At 40.3% G+C, this 23,916-nt stretch overlaps 1 protein-coding gene across 1 annotated transcript in view; it reads right to left on the bottom strand.

The window, feature by feature from the left end:
• Positions 1–23,916, bottom strand: part of LOC126416303 (mitochondrial basic amino acids transporter-like) — a 238,390-nt gene that overhangs the window by 175,347 nt on the left and 39,127 nt on the right. The window contains exon 2 of the mRNA XM_050083961.1: positions 6,946–7,097. Within this exon, the coding sequence (XP_049939918.1) occupies positions 6,946–6,979 (34 nt within the window). The 5' untranslated portion in view covers positions 6,980–7,097. The remainder of the gene's footprint in view (positions 1–6,945; positions 7,098–23,916) is intronic.

Below are 23,916 nucleotides of genomic sequence, written 5' to 3'. Positions count from 1 at the left end.
ACAGTGGCATTGTTTACAAACAGCCAAAATCAAAACAAAAATTATGTATTATTTATTTGTATTGAAATAATGTATGGAAATGTTTATTTAAAATTTATTATTGTTTATTTAATGTTTATTTAAAAATTGTTTACGCTTGAGGAATTTACTTCGAGGCATTTTGTATTGTTACACAGATCTGTACTGGAGCTGTACGCTGAGGATGGAGATAGAAGAAAGGACTGACAGTTGTTGAACTTAACACCAGTCCGGAAACTCTGGAGTTTCACAATGCAAGACTAAATCATGGGCTACAGAATTATCAATATTGGTTGCTGTTACCGGCTGCTTGCGTATATTCTGGTAAAAGGTGTGAGTGTAATGATCTTCCATCTCTGCATACTCGTATTTGTGATATGTATAGGTGTAGAGTTTGTTTTATTTGTAACGATGCGAAGTGGGCATTTTTACGACGCATTCAGATTGCTAATTAAGTTCTTAACCGACACGGACCGCAGCCTACAACATGCCTGTACACCGAGACTGCCGACCGAGCTATGACCTTGCAACCTAACCACCTCGCCCACCATTCAAGGTAGGCACGATCCGACCATCTCCGAAGTTCTTCGTTTGCATTTTGGTTTAGCAACTGTTTTGATTCTGCTGGTAAGTAATACTTTTGAAATAATGGAATGATAGCCTGCTATTGAGAGGTGCTTCTATATGAAACGCAAATAAATTCACTGTTTAGTTTTTCTAATGTTAATAATAGAAGTTTATTATTTTGGTGCACTACTTTTGAACACAGCAGCCAATCACGGAAAAAATTTCACAATTTAGGCGGCCTTTCTCACGATGTGCGTACTGAGTAAACCGTCTGTCACCGATACCTCACACAATTATGTCCTATTCCCGCTGCTGCCTTCTCAACTGCTCTAAGAAAAGTTTCTTGTAACTGTATGTGATGTGTAAAGCCAGAAATATTACGTATCCCCTTCTTCTGAGATTTCGAAAAATTTTGATGTACTCGCAGGGAACAATCAAGTTTTGGAAATTTTCAGTTATCCATACCATTCCACTATACTTGTCACTCGTTATTATTTTTCAAAACTTGAATCTGTTTTATATTTTTTTCATTGTCCAATTGTTAATTAATTTATTTAATCATATATTAGATATTTTGTGCTGAGAAAGGACTAATTGCTACCCCCAATAAATTCGTGTGTAACGTGACTTCCTAAATCATTAACCTTTAGTTACTCTTTCTATAGTATTTGCATTATTCTTTTAATAGTAAAGATTTTTCTGTACCTTTATGTTGTTAGTAGTCTTTTGTTAACTTACAGTCTATCAATCCTGCTAGAATACCGTATAGCACTCCACTATCTCACCAAGTTTCAATCACAAACTGCTGTTAAGCTACTATCGTTGCATTGCCGTCCATTAATTTCAACAAAATATTTGTCAAAAAAAGTGACACTGTTATACAGCTACTATTGGCTTACTGCTGTCCTTTAAGTTCGAAGAAACCCTTGCATCATGCCGTTCTTTACACTTTTCGTCACTATTGTGTCGGTACCATGCCGTTCTGCACTTATTTTTAATTAGCAGTCTCTGCTTTTTTGGACATGTATTGAGAACTAGTTTGATAGTAATTACACAGACACGCAGTTCATTATTTTGTTTATTTCCGTGAAATTGTGAAGACTGGAAATATTTTGTGATTCATAAAGTGGACTATACTTGTACTGTTATTCGTATTCTGCTAATAAAATTTTATTATTTATACAAAACCAGTTACTCGCTAACAGTTAATTACAGCTTCAATATAACGGAATGACGACCTACGTGCTGTTTTCTGCGCAGGGGACAACAACTGTAGGTTGGTGAACACTATTCAGCACTTACGCATTGCACTCAGGCCGGTAGAAGCAACAAGGCACTTCATGTGCAGTTTAGTCTTAATACAAATTAGATCAGCGACAAGTCATCTGTGGTAACACAGATGAGGTGTGAAGGAAGGAACTTTTTGAGGGATGGGATTTATCATACACACATTTATTCCTCTCGCCCAGTCTGCCTCTCTCTTTCACTTGCCGTACTCCTAGGTCACCAGACCTCAAACTTCCGATTTTTTTTCTGTAGTGGTAAATAAAAGTCGGAGTATTTCTCGCACCTATGGCAACTGAAAAATCGAGTTGTCGATTCAGTAAAAACGGATCTACCGATTGGTGTGTGGAATACAATGGACTACCTTTTCAATGTTTCTCGAGCAACGCATGGTGCTCATGTTGAGTATATGGTATGGTGTCTGTGCGAACATAAAACTTTGAATCCTCCTCTGTTCAGTAACATGCACAATGTGTTTTTGTCTCTCAAATTTTCTCTGTAATCAGCAACTGAAATTCGCTCTTTCTTTTTGAATCACCCTGTACTCTTACGACATATGTCGCCTTTTCTTTCTGTTTCAGTTTTTTACATTGCATTCCCTAATCCAGAGGGCTGTTTGCAGAGAGCTGAGAATGTGGCAGAGGTTTCCCCACTTGGGAGTATATGGGAGGGGATTATCAGTTCTGTATTCCCCTTACAACGTACAAAGATACCATCATCACAGTATAAAAGTATCATGCATAAACTGCGTATCAGCAGGTTTTCGGCTTTGGAAAACATATTGGATACTGATGAGCCAAAACATTAAGACCATCTGCATAAAAGAGCGTTGGTCCACCTTTGGAACGCAATAAAGCTGCGATTGTATGTGGCATCTACTCGGCATGTCCTTGATAGATTTTCAGACATATGTGGTACAATATCCCTATGTACAGATCCCGCAAATTGCGGACAACTGGTTTTTGGGTTCCGAGCTGGCGTCCGATAGCGTCCCATACGTGTTCTATCGGCTTTAGATCGGGCGAACTTCTGGCCGTCAGGTGAGCAAACAATCACGCTACTCAGGCCATTGTACTGCCTTTCTGGCCTTGTGACACTGACAGCCGGAAAATGCCATTGCCATTGCGGAAGGCGTAAAGCATGAATGGATGGAGGTGATTCACAGTAATGCCTTTGCAGTCCACAGCTGTCATAGTAGCTTCGAATACTACCACAGGTCCCATGAGAGCCCAGGTGAATGTCACCCATAGCATAATACTGCCCCCACCTGCCTGTATTGGTGGCACGGTAGGTGTTCCGTGTAGCCGTTCACCTGGATGACGACCATCTACTTGGTGTAAGAACAAACATGATCCATCCGTCCACTGGACGCGTTTCCATTGATCGACAGCCTAATCTCGATGTCACCGTGTCCACTTCAAAGGTAACTGACTATGTTGTTCAGTCAGCGTGGAAACATGTAGAAGTCGTATGTTGAGGAGCTGAATGGTGTGCTTCGAAACATTGCGCCTCCACCAGCACTGTACTCAGTCATCAGATCTGCCAAAGGTCTCCCTCCACCTATCCTGCTTTACAGAGCGGATACGCCCCTGACCTCTTCGTTCCGTGAAGAGGGATTAACTTCCAAAACACTGTCGTCTACTAGTGGTTTCATTATCCTCTGACCAGTTTCCACAGATACTCACGAGAGTAACAAGCGAACAGCTGACCAAATGACCAGCTTCGCCGTTTCTTGAGACTCTCGTTCCGATACGCCGAAGCCTGGCAATCTGCCCTTCGTCGAAGTCGCTTATATCAGAGGATTTTCCCATTTTCGGGCAGTTCCATAGGAAGACCATGATTACCTGACATCTGGATCGCAACGCCTTAAGAATGTATTCAGGAGAAAAGGATAAGAACCACATTGAATCAGAGCTGTTTTCGCTGGTAAATGTACCTTCAGACCCATCCAGCCAACGGAAGAAGACGATCCCAGAGCACTCCTTCCATTCTCCAGAGCGTCTTGAAGCAAAGTTGGGCGCACGTTAAATGTGGTGTTAGACCAGTATTCCGACCTGCACGGGAAATTAAGGATCTGCTGCGTCCAGTGAAAGACAGCCTGGATTTGAGAGTACCAGGTGTCAATAATGTGCCACCAGAATGTGATGAAAATTACGTAGGGCATATAATCCGCAACGTAGCCGAATGTTGCACTAAAAATAGGAGGCACATCAAGAGCAGAAATTTTGAGAAATTAGCGACAGCACAACACAGCCTTATGGTAGAGCACAAGATAAACTTTGAGAAAGTGAAGGCCCTCTCTCACCCATTGAGCCGGCCGCGGTGGTCTAGCGGTTCTAGGCGCTCAGTCCGGAACCGCGCGACTGCTTCGGTCGCAGGTTCGAATTCTGCCTCGGGCATGGATGTGTGTGATGTCCTTAGGTTAGTTAGGTTTAAGTAGTTCTAAGTTCTAGGGGACTGCTGACCACAGCTGTTAAGTCCCATAGTGCTCAGAGCCATTTGAACCAATCACCCATTGACCTACTTGGATTCGTTAATAAAAGAAGCGACAGAAATTCGCGTATGCAGTAACAATTCCAACGGAGGCGGAAGCTGTAATCCGACAAGGAGACCACAGAACAATCGATTTTTTGTATTTTTTTAATATTTGTGGTGCTTGCTGTTCAGAGCACAGATGTCAGTCTTCTACTGCATTGCGATGCAACTCATAAGAATTCTCAGGAAAATCGACTTTGAAATTTTCCGAGCGTCTTTAATATCGTGAAGTAAGACCGACTTTTCGATAGGCAGCGAGATTCTGTGGGCGGGTGCTTGCCTGCCACGTGTGGTTATTGGTTCGATTCGTGGCGGATGGAATTTTTAAAACAGATATAAGTGTTCTACGAGCATTTCTGCGAAGCATAGTATACATAGAGATGGAAAAAAATCAGTAGCGCACTGGACTGTCAATTGCTGGAACGTTGGTTCGAGTCTCGTTTCGATCGTTATGCTTTTCATTCGATTCGGATACATATATCTTTTAAATATAAAATTCATCAAATATGTACTAATTAACAAATATCAATTTGTCATTTTAAATGAAAAATGCACGTCTTTTATAAAAGATTATTGTAAAATATTTTTAATAAAAACTGTTTAAATTTTAAAATGTTTACAACTTTATTTTCTTCGTCTTTATGTGTTTCACACTTCACATAAGTGCTTGTGAAACATGCACGCTTTTTGAAAACCATATTAGAGCCAGGAATCTAACAAGGTCACCCACATGACAGGAGAGTATTCTATCTCAGATTCTCGCAGCCATATAAAAAAGGACCTTGCTTTGGGTTATTAAAGACGACCAGGAAAGTACAAAGACTGTTTCCTCGATAATGTTTGAGAGATAAATGTAACGATTTTTGATTGATAATTGAGTTCTTGACGTCATGTACCGCAAACATAAAAAAATACGAAAACAGCCCCAGGGAGGACGGTGGGCAAATCGTCAGATTATCGATTTCCTGCATTTGTGCATTCTAACCCCGCCCTCCAGGTGTCGTCAACCCAATAGAAGTTAGAATTCCAAGTGACGTCTCCCGACCAATGACAAACTTAAATGCCACTATCAAGGAAGTAGACCACTTGCGGCATATAGTCATCTCCTGATAAAGGAGATAGTGTTAATCTTCGAAAGATCGAGTTTTAACTATGATTTAGCATGGTCTGAATATCAATGACATTTTATACGAGGCTGTTGCCGTGAAAAACTGCGATGTCATATCAAAAGTCACGTGCTTCACTGCCTTCTGTGCCCAATATCCTGCTCAGAGGATGATATTCATGTCAACCACGTGCCTCAGAAGCTGTGCACGTCTGGATACATGTGATGTGGAGATAAAAGTTTACTATATGTGTTGTATTTTCCCAGTCCAATTTATCTATTTCTGACTTGATTCACAGTCTTTGTTGGATGCGAGAACAAATCAGAAAGTATCTGTATAACATTTATTTCCAGTTCGTTGCAACAGCAGAGTAAAACTCCAAGCAATCTCATTTCTCAACATAGTTACCGTGCTTTTCAATGCGCTTGGTCCATCGTTGGACAATCTTTTCACTACTACTAGAAAAAGAAAATTCGGTTGAGTAAAAGCGCACAAACGCACGGTAACCTTCAATTCTTTTTCAGAAGCGAATCGATGGTCTCTTCAACCATTTTGAGTGGACCAGTCAAATGTAAATTAAAGGGAGCGAGATCAGGACTGTGTACAAGACGCTCCAACACCTTGAAATGCGTAATCTAAATAGTGTGAGCAGTATGAGCGGCGATATGTGGACGCACATTGCCACGCAAAGAAAGAACGCTGCCTGACAACAGTCCTCGACGTTTGTTTCAAGTTGTAGGTTTCAACATATTGCAAAGCATATCGCTGTTGACTGTTGACTGTTTACTGTCGCGCTATTTCCCAGACGAATTTCCAGAATTGGCCCTTATGCGTCCCAGAAAAGCTGTCAAGAGTGAGTCTTGAATTCCTTTTTGGTTGGAGCTGAGGAGTGTTTCCAATCCGTACTCTGGAGTTTACTCTCTTGTTCAAAGTGATGGATCCCCATATTTCACCTCCAGCATTGATTCGTTTCAAAAACATTTCCCTTTTATTACCACGACAGTCCACTAGCTGCGGACAGATTATAAACTGCTCAATCTGCTGATAAACATTTCGCCGAGGTAGCGCATTGCCACTGTATTGGGCTGAAAGATTTTTATGGACTTCATCTCCTGGTAAACACTCACACCACAAAAAAAATCTGATTACGGAACGCTGTTCTTCACTGTTGCAAGCGGTGAGTGTTGCAGCTACGTTTACTTCGCAGGATCGCAAATCGAAGTGATATGACACTGTTAAATCCTGCCCCAAGCGACGATATGGCTGCCATATAATGACTAGGGAGCGCACTAATCCGTAATACCAACCTAAATGTGGTTAGAGCGAAAGTGTAGATACTTATTCACTTACCCTCGTATGTTACTGTCTCGATGGTGTAATAATATTTATTTACATCTTGAAGGGGCTACAAGCGCGAGAGCAGCCAAGTACTTACCGCCGAGGCAGCCAGCGACGAAGTCGAGCGCCATGATGTCGCAGGTGGTCGTTCAGTCGGGTTCAGATCACCAGGGCGTCTCCTCTGAATATCGCTTGGCGGCCAAGAAGCGCGGTCTGGCTTCGCGAGGCTCCGAGGCAGCGGCTACCAGCCTGTGGCAAAGGAGTACAGTCATGCAACATCCATAGTAGACAAACGTAGCTCTAAACTAGGCCATGTTGTTGTCTGTAGTTGAGTGTGTGATTGTTGTTAGTGTCAGTCCGAAGGCTGGTGTGATGTAGCTGCCCATTCCATCTTAGGTCAAGTCTTTCCATCTATAGACGAAGAAATCCACTACTGTTGGATTACACTACTGGTGACAAATCCCTTGAGATCTGCAGGGCAAGCAGATGCCAGGGTGAGATTCATAGGAAGACTCTTAAGGAAATATACATCCAACAAAGAAGTGGATTACAAAACAGTTGTCCGACCGAGTCTTGAGTATTGCTCATCAGTCTGCGACTCTTATCATGTAGGATTAATAGAAGAGATAGACAGCACCCAGCAAAGAGCGGCGCGTTTCCTCACGGGATCATTTAGTCGGCGAAAGAGTGTTAACAGAGATGTTCAAGAAACTCCAGCTGCTGAGGCTATAGGAGAAGCGTTGTATATCACGGAGATGTTCATTACTGAAATTCCAGGACAGGACGTTCCAACAAGAGCAATATATTGCTTCCTCCCATATACGTCCCGTGAAATAACCAAAAAGAGAAAATCCGAGAAATTAGAGCTAATACGGAGGTTAAGTGACAATTGTTCTTCACAAGCGCCATGGAACAGGAAAGGGGAATCAGATAGTAGTATCAAAAGCATCCTCCGCCACACACCATAAGGTAGCTTGCGGAATATAGATGTATATGGCTACTAGACGTATTGGCTACTGCGCCCTACATCAATTTGTATCTATGTATTCAATCCATGGTCTCCCTTTGTAGTTTCTACCTTTCACACTAGTCTAAGTTACCAGTTTAACTTTTCCCGAATGCTCATCAAGTGTCCCTATCGATCTATCCATTCTTTTAGTCAAGTTACTAACGATTTTACCTACATTAAAACAGTTCCTCCTCATTAATATTCAACACTCACCTGTAATAGATTTTGAGAACTTGTCTTATATATCGTTTATAGTTCATCTTTCACTTCCATATAAGCATACACCACAAGTACATGTATACACCGCAATCCACGTTATGTGTTTCAGATCTAACTTCGCCGCGCGGGGTAGCCGCGCGGTCTAGGCGTTCGCGTGGCTCCCTCCGCCACACACCGTCAGGTGGCTTGCGGAGTATGGATGTGGATGTAGATGTAGAAGTTCGAGTCCTCCCTCGGGCATGAGTGTGTGTGTTGTCTTTAGCGTAAGTTAGGTTAAGTTAGATTAATTAATGTCTAAGCCGTGGGACCAATGACCTCAGTAGTTTGGTCGGGACCGATGAAATGGTTCAAATGGCTCTGAGCACTATGGGACTTACATCTGAGGTCATCAGTCCCCTAGAACTTAGAACTACTTAAACCTAACTAACCTAGAGGTATCACACACATCCATGCCCGAGGCAGGATTCGAACCTGCGACCGTAGCGGTCGCGTGGTTCCAGACTGTAGCGACTAGAACCGCTTGGCCACACCGGCCGCCTGGGACCGATGACCTCAGCAGTTTTGTCTTCTAGTCTTTACCACAAATTTCCAAATTTCAGATACCACTTCCTCGCTTTCCCGCTCCCCCTTTCCCAATTCAGTTCATGAAGGGCGCGTGGGAACAAGGGACCTGTAATAAAAGTCCGTATGAGCTCTAATGACTCGGATTTTCTCGTTGTGGTCATTTCGCAGACGTATGTGAGAATCCACAATATATTGCCCGACTCTTCCTGGAACGTACACTCTTGGTAATTCAACAGTAAACCCTTCGGTGATGCACAATGCCTCTCTCATAACTCCAAGCAAATGAGAATTTTTTTTCTCTGAGAAAATATCTCAAAGCGCGTAAATTTATATCTGATGTTGTCTTTACAGGATGAACCAGAATTTTCAGAGTTAGTAGCACAGAGGAAAACAAGGAAAAAATCTAGTAAACATGTGCTCTAAAATGCTTAGCGCACTTGTTCGTCAGCACTACTGTGATACATTTTTTTTACTGCAAGATCTTTGCTTTCCCCAAAATATGGAAGGCAAAGAGCTTTCAGTAGAATAGCCGTGTCTTCCAGTAGCGAAGATGAACTGCTCATAGTTCTTAAGGTATGCATTTTAGAGCCCATGTTTACTAGACTTTTTGTTTTATTTTGATACGTACTACTACCTCTGAAAGTTTGTCGGAGGAGTTCTCGTTCACCTTGTATTTCTCTTTTCCAGGAAAGCTTTCTTTTTATTGTAAGCATACATTTGTTATTCTCTTTAGTTTTGTGGTCGTCAGCTACTCTGCTGTTCAGATAGTAAAACTTTCTTTAACTTAACTTCTAAGATAGTGGTAGGTTCAGCATTTCCTCAACTTCGAAGATAGTTGTAGGGTCATTATGTCCTCCAGTGTTCCTGTATTTCCCTGGAAACTAAAATGATATCCTCCCAGGTCGCTTCTACCGGTTGTTCTGTCATTCTGTAACTAATTCGTTTTAGTATTCTGTAATATCCGCATCTATCTGTCTTCACTAGTGTTACTCAACCATTGATAAACTATGGATTATTTGATAGCGTCTGCACTATCGTCACTATCGATAGTCCTGTTTATCTATCGATAATCATGTCGTTTAAAATATAATTCTTGTTTAATTTACGTGCGAAAAACTGTCGGAACCTACTACCTCCATGGCGTGTGGAGTGCATAGGGAAAGTAGATTGCATGGAGGTATTTAATCAGCATCAACTATGGTGGCGCCTTTGCCAGTCTATTCTATTTGTAAATTATATTGTTAATAGATTGGCGTCTCTGGGGGATGGGTCGTTAGAGAAGGAATTTTATTGTTTGTCTTCCAGTGACGAGAACTCGCGGTCGTGCGCATGTCATACTGATCAGATGCTTATGGTGAAAATTACACACGTAAATAACTTGGATTCGTGAATGCACATTATAGATTATCATCTACAAACGTATGAGCATACTTACTTGTTGCAAGAAATACACATTAAAAAAAGGTTGTTGTAGTACAACGCAGTTAGTAGAAGGGAAAATGACACTTTAAAGATTTGTTAAGCGTTTGTGATTGTACTGCACAGTGCATTTTAAAATAAATATGATTATTATCGTTGTCAATTAAAGACACCCACTGTTATCTTCTTCTGTTTCTGAGTCCTCATTATAGACTTACAAGTCTTTTCAATTGTATATGTTAACGTATAAGGTGATTCGAAAACACAAAACATCGACGTAGTCCTAACGCCCCTGCGATTCTCCTGTCATATGTTGGTTATCGTTCATATGTTTGTTGTCTGTGTTGTGTTCGGTTTACGGAGCTTGTTCCTTCAAGGACGCCCCAGGTCCCGCAAAACTGGTTATAGTGAAAGCACAACGTGTCAAATCACAAAGTTTTAATCTGTATGGGGGCTAGACATAATTATTAAAATATAAAACTGTATTTATATGCTATGTGCTTTCACAGTATTGCAGTGCATATTCTTAATAATTCGAGCGAAATGCGAATGTTTCAGTGGATGTGAGATAAAACTAATCTCTTCTTCCGAAGAGCTGACGGTTAATATCGCGGAATGTTTTTGTAAAAACTCTTAATCTCGTAGATATTTATTAAGCTCTTGCCCGTTAATGATTAAAGCCTTTGTCTGAAGCCTGTTAAGCGGATGAATTAGCTCACTATTACTTTCATTTTTTTATTTTTTCTAGTTTATAGGATTCTGTGTCCTGATTAATAATTTTTTCGAGTGTCACGAGAAAGAATGCTGTCCCTAAAGCTTCCAGCTGTTCGTGGTATCGTAGAATGTGCGTCATTGTCGCCCATTTCGTTATTTAAACGCCACACAACAACAGGACTATTCTTTGCCCCGCAACTTTATTGCCACAACTGTTGAATCGCTATCGTTGGCAGCAGTGAGACAAAGAGCACAGTCGCCCCTTAATGTTCCGAGTAGTATCGACATGAAACCATTCCTTAGGTATCGCGCGCCACTGGTCGTCTCTGTTTGGCGTGGAAATTCCGCGCTCCGAAGATAACTTTGTGTGTGAGGTGCATAAGTAGTTTTTCGTTATTGTTTTGAAAATGAATCGTAAAAATCAATCACCTATGTGGAATTTTGTCTTGAAAGTGCGGATAATAGTTTGTTAAGTGTACCATCTTCAGTAAAGAATATAATCATTAAGAAAACAGACTAATTTAAGAGACCACTTAAAAAGAAAGCTTGGTGAAAAAGAAGAGAGCACTGGATTAGTAATACAACTGAAAGGCAAGGGGTCAAATTATAAGCTAGGTCATGTTGAAGAGGTGCATCAAAAAAATCGAGAAGCTCTCTAAAACATTATTTTGACAGAAGTCAGTTTTACGACGACAGGTCAAAAGCAAAAAAAGAACTCGATTTCCTTTATGCACAAATGATCGCTATCGATATACTGTCGTACAGAACTTCCGACCATAAAGGTTTGAAAAATTTTGTTCGTTCCATACACAACAGATACGACATGCCAGATAAAACCACACTTAAATGTTCACTGACTCCAAAACTATATCAGGAGATAAAAAAATTAAAAAAAGCCCTTACAAAATAGAATGTGTTGAGTGTTACAACGAACTTGTGGACAAGCAATGCAAATGAAGGCATACTAGCATTGACTTGGCACTTTATGAGGACGGAAAATCAGTTTCACCATATTAAAAGTGACAACCCAGTGCACAATCTATGGCACATGGAAGTAATAATTTTTAAATTGTTTCCTTCTTTAACTTGTCAATGCCGTGCCGCGTTTCGGTTAATTCTCGTGAGCAGTAAATGTCTGTCCAGTTCAAGCAGGTATAGCTAGTAAAGTTCTTTTTGGCAGCTTCACCTCCCCCAAACCCCACCTCCAACCTCTTGTCAATAGAAATCTGTAAACGTTGTATCATTTGTGTTTTACGGACATTGCGACCCTTACCAAATCTTTGAATATAGGAACGCGGATGTCTCTAACAAGTGAGAAACGAACGTGTACCCAACATCGTCTGCACCAAAGTTAATACAACATAGCAAAATCAGTTGGTAGTGGCGTTACAATTACTGTGTCGCTGACTTCCGAGTATATAAACAAAGTGCTTTGGTGTGCGACTTCTACGAAAGTGCTTCCATTGTGTTAGCGAATCGGAACAGAACTAAAACCTCTGGTGTTTATAAAATGACCTTAATATTGATGCATATATTTTACCAAAAAAGGCTAACCGTAGCCAGTAGTAAATATAGGCCTTATTAATCGAATCGGAATTTTCCAGTGCTAATGGAAAGCTCTCAGCTGTTATGTAACTGAAGCTATTGTACTGCAAACGCTATCTATCAGGATCTGTCAAGTATAGACTTCGATCGGCCCCGTTATATTCTAGGAATACATCGGTATGATGAGTGAAGGTGCCAGCACAGCTGTCTCTTCCGCACGTTCCCTTAACTTTCATCACTACTGTGATCTTTATACCGCTCCGTGAGCTTCACTCAGCGAACGACGAAACTCCCAAGAAAACTCCCACAAGCTACACACTTTATGTCGACTGCATTAGATCACGAGTGCTGCCGACCTCAGCGATGTACCAGCTGTAGCACTACAGTAGAGTGATGGCCGTATTATTGTGTGTTGAGTGTCAACTCAAAAGAGAAACACCCCTGGTTTCTTCAATGCGCTTTCACTATACCTTGTTACTCCCGTGTGCAGTTTATTCCATATTTGCTGCAGTTCATCAGCAAGCACGCACACATAAGACAGCAGCATTACATGGCAGACCAATAAACATTTCCCCTCTCGCATTCCTATTCATCGTGGTGACTACCTTCTCCTTCTCCAGTTTTCCCTGTGCTTCTAAGACGCTGAAGCTCAACTTACCATCGGCACGTAATATACTGGTCCGATTTTTATGGGAAATATTTTTTGTATATGTGAAAGTAATTTTCACATAAGAAAACCTCGAAAAAAATAATTTTTTGAGAATATTAAGCAAAATTTTGAACATATTGACACTTATTTTTACCATTACATTTTTTTCAGGTCATCGATCACGTCTGACTAGAATACGATACTCGTGGTAAGACAGTAGTAGTGGTTACAGACAACGCTGCAGTTACGAAAAAAAACCTCCTGAAATCCTAAGGATTCGACGTTCACCCTGTTTTGGCCACTGCACCAACTTACAGTACAAGATTGTTACAAATAGAATCATTTTCCAAAATTTTATTGAAAACAAAGGCTATTGTGACTACCTTTCGTAACTCTACACTAGCCAGTGACAATCTGCACAGTGCTAAAAAAAGAGCAAACAAAAAGAACTAAAACAAGAGGTGTCGACTCTATGGAACAATCCACACTACATGCTCTTTTTTGGAAGTTTGAAGTGAGCTGGTGATTGTGATCAATGAAAGTTCAAAAGCACAGCCTTCCCTCACAGCAGAAAATTACTATGCCATACAAGAGGTAATACGTCTTCTTGAACCTCTTGAAGTAGCAACAACAACCTCAGGGAAGTCATAAGTCACTGCTTTCTTAATTATACCTTAAATATACGAGACTTGGAAAGCACCTTAACAGCTAATGAAGCACGTTGTGTTCTGGACTCCATGATTAAATCAGTCAAAGAAAGACTGAAATGATTTAACAGATGGACTGCTAATATTCTTGCGTCATTATTAGATTCAAAGTTTAAAAAACTTGGTTTCAGGACACTTCAGGAGGCAGACAGCACTGCAATAGTACTTCAGAAATAGTATATTGCTATAATCGCATCAATAGTACCTGAAACAGAGGCATCTATGAGCAGTGCTAATACTACTGATTGATACATCTACCTATTTGAAATCGGATGATCTACTTTTTTGCCCAATAAGCAACAGCCTAACATCGATGTCGTTACACCCGTCAGTGATTCCACAATTTACCTACTTCAGTATTTTGAAAAACCTCTAATACACAACCATGTTTGTGTATTAATTACTGGGCAAATCTAACAGTACGTTGAGTGTAATGGCCACTACATATTTGTGCTGTCCAGCGACTACAGTTCCTGCAAAGAGGGGTTTCTCCAAGGCAGGAGAAACTATTAATGAAAAACGCAATAGACTAAAGAAGAATTCAAATACCATATATTTTATGAAATATTTATATGCATTCATATAACGTTGTATTTTAAACAACAGACTAAAGGGCAAGAATTTAAATACCTTCCTTTTTATAAAACAAAATTTGCATATTTTATATTGTTGTCTTTACCCAATAAATATTTTTAGAATGTTATTTTTCGATTGAAATATATGCTCGGAACAATCGATAGTCATTCGATGTATCGATAACCTTCAAAACAACTATCGTTAATATCGTATGTGTCAGCTATCGATGTTTAAGTAACAATAGTCTTCACGCCTTTTTTGTGGGCTTACTACATTCTTCTAGAAAGCTGTGGCTATTTGCCTGTCTCATGGTTAGTTCTCGCAAAAATCTTAACAAGTCAAAAGAATGTTTTTCACTTCAGGTGTCTTGTTTTGACTTTGGTCTTTTAGTGTTTTGTCAAACTGTTCTTGCAGTATCACGTCTGTCATTTCATTTTCCACTTCCTTTTTCTCTTTTCCTAATATTGTCCTGCACTTACTGTCCTTTTTATAGCCCCTCTCCGTATTCTTCCCACCTTTCAGCCTTCTCTACTATGCTTCGTACTGACTTGGTATCTGAACTCTTGAAGATCATACAGCAGCTTTTTTCTTTCACCAAAGCTCTCTTTAATGGTCCTGTCAGTGGTATTGCATTTTCCGTAGTCAAGGATGCTTCGACATCTTTGCATTTCTGCTCTAGCCATTCCTGCCTTCCACTTCCTATCAGGTACCTTATTTTGTGTCTGTATTCTGTTTCGCGTGTCTCATTTTCTGGATCTTCATGCTTCCTCCTTTCATAAATCTAACTTAATATATCTTGCGTTATCCAAGGACATCTGCCGGACCTTCTCTTTCTTCCTGTTTTCTCTGCTCTCTCCACTAATTCATCTCTCAAAGTTACCCACTCCTTTTCTACTGTATTTCCTTCCCCTGTTTGAGTGAGTCGTTGCCTAATGCTTTCTATGAAAATTTCATGAATATTTGTTGTTTAAGCGTATCCCGGCCCAGTCTCATTAATTTCTTAACTTCTTTCACAGTTCTTCAGCGTTAGTTTTAATTTCATACTAATATTTATGAGCAGGATCTGCATCTGCTCTTGGACATCTTTTGGTTTAAATATTAGTATAATACGAAGCACCGAAATCCAGCCAGTCATCTATGGAACAAGAGATTAACTAATTAAAGATGAGGATGATCATAACACTGAACACAGTATTAAAGTGAAGACTATACACTGAGGTGACAAAAGCCACGGGATGGCGATATGTACATATACAAATGGCGATAGTATCGCGTACACACGGTATAAAAGGGCAGTGAATTGGCGAAGCTGACATTTGTACTCAAATGATTCATGTGAAAAGTTTTCCGATGTGATTGTGGCCGCACGACGGTAGTTAACAGACTTTAAACGCAAAATGGTAGTTAGAGCTAAACGTATGGTAAATTAGATTTCGGATTTCGTTAAGGAATTTTATATTCCGAGACCCACAGTGTCAAGAGTGTGCCGAGAATACGAAATTTCAGACATTACCTCTCACCACACAAAAAGCAGTGGCCGACGGTCTTCACTTAACAACCGAGAGCAGTGGCGTTTGCGTAGAGTTGTCAGTGCTAACATACAAGCAATACTGTGTGAAATAACAGCAGAAATAAATGTGGAACGTACGAGTAACGTAACTGCTAGGACAGTGCGGATAAATTTGGCGTTAGTGGGCTATTGCAGCAGACGTCTGACGCGAATGTCTTTGCTAACAGTCCGACATCGTCTGCAGCGTCCCTCCTAGAGTCGCGATCATATCGGTTGGACCCTAGACTACTGTAAAACCGTGACCTGGTCTGGTGAGTCCCCATTTCAGTTGGTAAGAGCTGATGATAGGGTTCGAGTGCCGCGCAGACTCCACTCAGCTACGGACCCAAGTGGTTCAAATGGCTCTGAGCACTATGGGACTTAACTTCTGAGGTCATCAGTCCCCTAGAACTTAGAACTAATTAAACCTAACTAACCTAAGGACGTGACACACCTCTATGCCCGAGGCAGGATTCGAACCTGCGACCGTAGCGTCGCGCGGTTCCATACTGTAGCGCCTAGAACCGCTCAGCCACCCCGGCCGGCACCCAAGTGGTGAACAAGGCAGTGTGCAGGTTGGTGATCACTCCATAATGGTGTGGACTATGTTTACATGGAACGGACTAGGTCCTCTGGTCCAACTGAACCGATTATTGACTGTAAATGGTTATGTGCGGCTGATTGGAGACCATATGCAGCCATTCATGGACTCCATGTTCAATGATGGAATTTTTGTGCATGACAGCGCTTCATGTCACCAAGCCACAGTTGTTCTCAATTGGTTTTAAGAACGTTCTGAACAAATGAGTTGTTCACCCAGATCGCCCGACATGAATCTCATCGAACATTTATAGGACATAATCGAGAGGCCTGTTCGTGCACAAAATACTGCACCGCCAACACTTCCGCAATTATGGCAGCATGGCTCAGCATTTGTGTAAAAACAACAGCACAAGTCCATGGCCGCTAGCTTCTAACGGTACATTACTATTTTATATTCAGCTTAGTGGAGTGCTGAAGTGTATTGACCTGAAAACACGCCAACGTTTAGATAACATTTCAGCTAACAACTTTCATATTGTTCAGTTTGTAGTTTTTGGCACCTTAAAATCTCTAGATGAGGTTTTTGCTCACGTTGATTGGAAACTCCAGTGGTTCTCTTATCTCAGAAGATGAGGTATATTGCGTAAGATTGACTACGTAGGCCTAACATATGGTTTTTATCTACTGCCGAAGATTAATCAGGTGGAATCAATGACGATGTTATTTCTTGGACGCGACAGTCACTTCGTATTTGCGACTATCGAGGTATGTGGTCCACTGATCTGTGCCTATTCGGTCAAATGATTTTCATTTATTGCTTTACTATAGCCTGTTTGATCCAACGTTGAGTCATCAGTTTCTTGAAGGGTTTGATTCGGCCCGGCACAAATTCGTTTCTTGTAGCACCCTGCTCATCTCAGAGTAGCACTTGCTCCGTAAGTCCTCAGCTATTTGTTGGTGTCTCTATATCTATGGCACCACATTTCAAACGCTCTGCTTCCCCGATTTATCATAGTCCATAAGTGCTACCACACAGTGCTGCGCTCCAAAGGTACTATCCCAGAAACTTCCTCCTCAAATTAAGGTCTATGTGTGATACTAGTAGACGTATTTTCGCTAGGTAAACGTTTACATGGGCTCCTAAAACCGGATTTCGTAAACCGATTTCCCAACACGCCTTTGGTTGGTCATATAACCACTCCAAAATCGATTCTGGAAAGCCGCTTCTTGCTGCCGGTTTTCCACTTCTACAATCGATTTTCACAACCATGTAAAAGCACAACCGTTTTCAAAAGTGCTTGCGCTGTCAGGGTACAACTTGTTTTAAAAATTTCGGATAATACAGACGGAGTGACTTTTTGTGTAAAAGCACAACCGTTTTTCAAAAGTGCTTGCGCTGTCAGCGTACAACTTGTTTTAAAAATTTTGGATAATACAGACGGAGTGACTTTTTGCACTGTGAAGGAGAAGTAGAGATGTTACACTGAGCATGAAGCTGCGTACTTCTAATATCTAACTGAAGAGAAATAGAAATTCTGCCAACTAAATCAGAAACTGGAACAGCTGATTTCCAGGCGCCAATTTGACTTGGCTAGCAAATCTGCTCCAGTTGTTAACATGTAAAGTGACAGCGAAAAACGGTTTCTGAAATTCGATTCTTGTCTTCCGGAAGAGATGTCGCATGTAAACGTAATGAATGGCCTCTGTACTATTCGCTTTGATGTTCTCTTTGCTTCGTTTGTCATGTGTTACATTGCTTGCAAAGTAGCAAAATTTCTGCTACTACTCATTACTTTCGTCCTTCTCCGGTATATTTTCAATCCATATTCTGTACTCATTTAGCTGTTAATTCCATTTAGCAGGTTCTGTAAGTCTGTAGTGTACGCAGCCATTAGATGTTTAGTGTTTTGTCGGCTGAACATTTGTCACACGAATTCAGGATTTTGTCAGACAATTACAGGCCCTAAAGAATCAACAATAATTACAGATTGGTTCCAACGAAACTGCTTCCTGTAGTTCATTCTTCTTGATTCAAAATTATTTCCAAGTGTTAAACTCTACGCTTGTAAAAAAAATTTTGTTAAAATATTTCAACTCTAATTGGACAGTGTTACAATGAGTGAGATGGTGCAGTGGTCAACACATTGGACTCGCATTCAGGAGAGTGACGGTTCAAATACCCGTCGGGCCATCCAGATTTAGGTTTTCTGTTAACTTCCGTAAATCGCTTAAGACAAATGCCGAGCTCGTTCCTTTGAGAAGGGCACGTCCGATTTCCTTCCCCCTGCTTTAGGTAATTTGAGGTTGTGTTCAGTCTCTAATGGCCTCGCTGTCGACTGAGTGTTAAATTCTTAGTTTTCCTTCCTTCGTCCCTTGACAGTGTTACGGTTTCACGAAAACAGAGCAGAATTCATGTGGTAATTCACTTGAAGATCCCAATAACTGCTACAGGCGCAAAAATTCCCTTGCAAGCAAAGTAAAACTTGATCAACGTATATAATTCGGAAACTGCCCAAACAGTACAAATATTTCATTCCCGATTCTTTTAATACGCTCTTATATGGTAACTTTTTGTATAAAGTGGAATCTGCCTAACGCAGAAACGGAATGGAAGTTTTAATACTTAATAATTCACTGTATAATGAGGAAAAGAAATATACGGTACTACTGTATTACACTTCTCATTAGATATTCACAACTTTACAAGCACGCTACTTTTAACACGAAGACTGCACAGCCCTGACAAGGCTGTTGAGCGGCACAAAACCAAGAAAATTTGTTTGGCTTAAGCGTGGCGCTGCTGGTGTGAACATCAAATCGCGGTGCCCTGTGCAACAACGATCAAGTTGTACTCAGCGCCGGTACTTCAAAAAAATGGCTTGTTCGTGATCCCTCTGTTTGTCGGCGTCCGCCGTTCTCTTTTCCCGTTATTACTGAAGCGCGCGGGCGCTCACTGGAACATTGTTGTGCACCTACATTCTGCGTTTGAAAGAGGTGGGTGCTTTACCTTGATACAATGAATATTACCTGGCAAGGTCAAGCAGTCCAAAGAAATGCACTACCTGCATTATATTCTGCCAGTTTCAGTTTGCTAGTAGCACTTTAAGCCAATGGCCTTGCCGCACTGGTAACACCGGTTCCCGTCAGATCACCGAAATTAAGCGCTGTCGGGCTGGGCTAGCAGTTGTTTGGGCAACCATCCGGTCTGCCGACTGCTGTTGGCAGGCGTGGTGGACTCAACCCTTGTGAGGCAAACTGAGGAGCTACTTGATTGAGAAGTAGCGGCTCCGGTCTCGTGAACTGACATACGGCCAGGAGAGCGGTGTGCTGACCACATACCCCACCGTGTCCGCATCAAACCTGTCTCAGGACTGAAGACCACGACAACAACAACAAAATTCTCCCAAGCTGTTGGAACTATTATATAATGCAAAAAATTGCGTAAAAAGAGTTTCGAATAGGAAATTCGAAAAGGTTTCTCTCTTTGATATATGGCGAAAAAAGTGAAATGTAAAGCAGATGAACACGGGAATAATGTGTATGTACGTTCAACAATAAATGAATTTAAAATTAGAGTAAAAATAAAGAAATGCCGTATTATTTATCATTTAGTTTGATAGTCTAGTGTTCTGTTGCATAATATACAGTAAATGAACATCTACTGTGCAGGAGTGATGCTACATAAATAAGCGGTTAATTACAAATTTACGCTTTGGTCGTGGTACCTAACAAATTTTATGTAGCGTAGTGAGTTTTGTGTAATCCGCCAACTTGTCCAATTTGGACAATTATTTTAGTCCCATACAATTCCGTTTTGAGTAGGTTTTACTGTACAACATTTTATAGTTTGTGGTAGTTTCCATTCCGGAAAAGGATTACCAAAACTAACGAAGACTCTTTGAACAAAACGTGTAGCGATAGTCTTCTAAACGTGCCCTGTCTCTCCAAAGATGGGTTTAGCAGGCTACACAGGAGCTACAAAACAAATATCGCGCATCGTATCTGCAATTATCACAAGCTTACATTTATTGTCTGCGACACATAAAGGATAATAACACTAGATCTCAAGTTGGTCTTATTTATTTAGTATCTACTCCACTCACAGCCGACCAAATATGTGCTCGGAGAAGCCACTGCGCATTATGTAACCTTCAGTCCCTTAACGGTCTGTATTCGTTCTTCGCAGCGGTCCTAATTGATCCACGTGTAATTAACTCCGAGTAAGCGAATAGTTTCACCCCTCTACCTCCGTAGCACAGTCCGACAGTTGTTGTCACCGTCTTCAGGCGCACACATTACTTGGTCTTTTCATCAACATAATAATTTCTGGCGACGATCTACACCATGCTCAGAAGCGTGTTAGTCGTTTCTATTTTGTACTGTGCTTGCCCAATCTGAAGTGAGACGGACCTATTATTTAAAGGAAGTAAATAAACTTGTTATCTGTCAGCATTGTTTGTTTTGATTCTCCGTTGAGGTCAGCCTTATCACGTGCAACGAATGTCCAGAAGCTTCACAGCGACTCGTGTGTGGCCGTCATCGCGTCAGAAAGAGTTATTGTTGTCAGCCTACACAGAACACTATTTTTCGGTATTTGTTTCGCCTCGGTAATAATCGATATTTTTTTCGCTAATAAGTGGGTATGAAACCGATATATCAATGTATGGTAACAGGAGTACGAAAATTTGTGGTTTTTAGATAGTACAACATTTTTTTTAAACGAGTTTTATTGGAAATTCTGTAGCTTCTATAAGATTGCTATCGTCTTTCAATGATACTGTTTTCGTTGAAAGATCAATTCATTATGGGACGGAGTATTTATGAACAGAATGGACGATAAATATTGGCCAGTGGGTTAATTCGGTATTCAAATTTTAACTATTGTCTTGTAATTGTCATTGGTATATCTTATATTTTCGGTAATATCTAAATCGTTCATTTGCATTTTTTGAAACAGCCTTTTCAGTTTTTCCTCGATTACAACATGATTTTTGAGCAGAGCTTTAAAAAATTAGAATCAGTAAGACATAAATGGTGAATTTTTCGTACTATCCATCCCCTCACTACTTTTCCAGAAAAGCAGCGAACCGTGGACGAACAAAGTTTTCTTATATTTGACTATTTTATTTGATAGTTTGGTTCTATGTAACATGAAACGTATAATACAGAAGTCTATGAGATTCTTGGACTTTTCAATTTTTGTTCGATGTCTACGTTTATCGCTGGAAATATCAACAAAAAACCGAAAATCGGTTATTGTGAGTGGTTAAAGTGAGATGAAAAAACCGATGTAACCGAAAATGTGTTTTAGCGACAACTGCAATCCCTAGTTCTTTTGCTCCAGTACCACGCTAAAACGTGCTTTCGTTGCATCGCTGATTGTCGCTGTTTCTTGTGCCTGCGAACTTTCGCAACGCCGTTTTTAATTTATTTGTTGACTCTTTCATTAAAATTTTGTTGTTTCACGAGTAACAAGCTATAGGAAAGTTTCCTGCTCGAACATATCTGATCTAAAAGTTATCGAGAATTGACATAATACCTTCAGGCAAATATAATGGTGGAACACCTTTTTATTTTAATTTTTCTTTATAGAGACTCATGTTTCTTATAACTGTAACTGTATATTAACCAAACAAATCTTGTCATTTAGCGGGTGTGTTATCCCCACAGGAACAAGTACAACAATAATAAAACTTGTTCATTTATCATGAGATTCCAACTTTACAACCATGACACAAGCGCTATCGCTTCGCTACGAACGGCCACATTCTGAAAAAGAAATTCATTCTCTAGGAGTTCAACAATACGAGTCAAACATTCTCCTGCAATACCTAGCGAAGCCCTTATGGCGTTTTTTTATACATCAATTTCGTCATTATATTGATTCTACTATTATTTTTGCGTTGTTGGTGATATTCATTTCAGAATACTACATTTTACTGCAGTGTCTACACTGTTGTTCCTGGAAATGATGGTGGAGTAAGGACCAGCTCAAAATTGTCGGACAAATTAAGAATTATCACCGCTCCAACAAAACCTTCCGTACGCTGTATGAAGCGATAACGAAACCATACTGCATACAGTACTCTTGGTATTCAAGAATATCACATTGCAAAGGTTCTTCCACTTTGAAACGTTGAAAAATTCAAATTAATTTTTTAAATCGTAAACAGATGGAATTTAGGGAGATGAAAGAATAGAGAAAAAGAAACCATATCGACTCACATCTTCGAATAACGCATGCACCCTGAAGTTCGTGGGAATCTGCAAACATTCAGATTTTTACAGTATTTTTCAATATTTTTCAACTTGCAACAATCCGAAAGCATATAGCTCAAATCCTTATATATTAGTACCACAGAAAACACTATTAAAATATTGTTTGAAGTTTTCAGCGTCTTTAGGACGCCCATTCCCATCAGAGTTGATGAAAAAATGGAAGCAATTAACTTGAAAAGCACACCACAGTTAAAGGATAAAACTGTTAACAACTTACAGGCTTTTTTATCGTTTATTTCATTTGTGTAAGTTCAGGTATTTCAAAACAAATTGTTTTAAGAACTCAGCAATATTGTTAAGAAAAAGTGTTTTATTTTAAATACTGAAAAAACTATGATTTTTTTTTGGTGAAAGAAAAGACCAGGAAACTAACACAGAACCTCTCCGTTTCATTACTTATTCCCAGCTAAAAGTACCTGATAATCTGATTTCTCGTTGAAGTTACTCATGGCCAATCTTGACACTAGAGTTGTTCTAGTGAAACCGTCCCTAAATTCAGCTCCTCAAACTTCTCCCAGTGCTCTGTCACGAGTTTCACACATCGTCCAACTGCCTGTGTGGAACTCAAATTCCTTGATTATCATTTCCCAACTAGGGACCGAGCCCTCTTGAATATATAATTCAGTTTCATTGTCACTGATTTCACTCAACAAAGGGGGATAAAATAACAGTCCCTCCAGTTAATCGCTCCTAACTAGTCACGATACTTGAAACAGAGTTTTGGTGGCATGAATGTGGTGATAATTTTTCTCTCTTGATCTGTTTTGCCATTAAAATTCGTCGAAGACTGTGCTCTATAATATGATCGTTTTTGTCGCTTGTATCCTGGCCACCACATGAGATGTTGTAGGTGGGCAAAAAAACTATTGCTTTCGATCACAGGATCAGTAACACCAAGTAAATATTCTGGCAAGCATCGCAAATATTATATTGGTTGGTGCAGAAGTTATGAACCGTCTACATAAGGTTTACTTGATTTGATGCTATTTATAGTGATTCGGAAGATGATATATGTGGAATTGTGTTACTAGTGTGCGAACTTTTATGAGACTCGCAGAAGATACGATGCGAAATAAAAGTAATGTTCTTTGAACAGTATACAAAATACGTAAAGAAGTCTGCCCGCATTCCTATCGAACGACAACCATTTGTTTCCATGAACTGCCAGGTTGCAGAGAGCAGTGAAGCTAACGCTGGTCGATGGATGCCTTTTTTTCCGTAAATACAACTTCCCCTGTGCCACTAGTTCACCTGACATAGTCCATACGGTGTAGCGAGTGCAGAAAAGCTGTTAT

The sequence above is a fragment of the Schistocerca serialis genome, chromosome 8, assembly GCF_023864345.2.
Source record: "Schistocerca serialis cubense isolate TAMUIC-IGC-003099 chromosome 8, iqSchSeri2.2, whole genome shotgun sequence".
Classification (NCBI taxonomy): domain Eukaryota; kingdom Metazoa; phylum Arthropoda; class Insecta; order Orthoptera; family Acrididae; genus Schistocerca; species Schistocerca serialis.
Note: the sequence above shows the minus strand (reverse complement) of the source record. Positions and strands in the feature narration are given on the sequence as shown.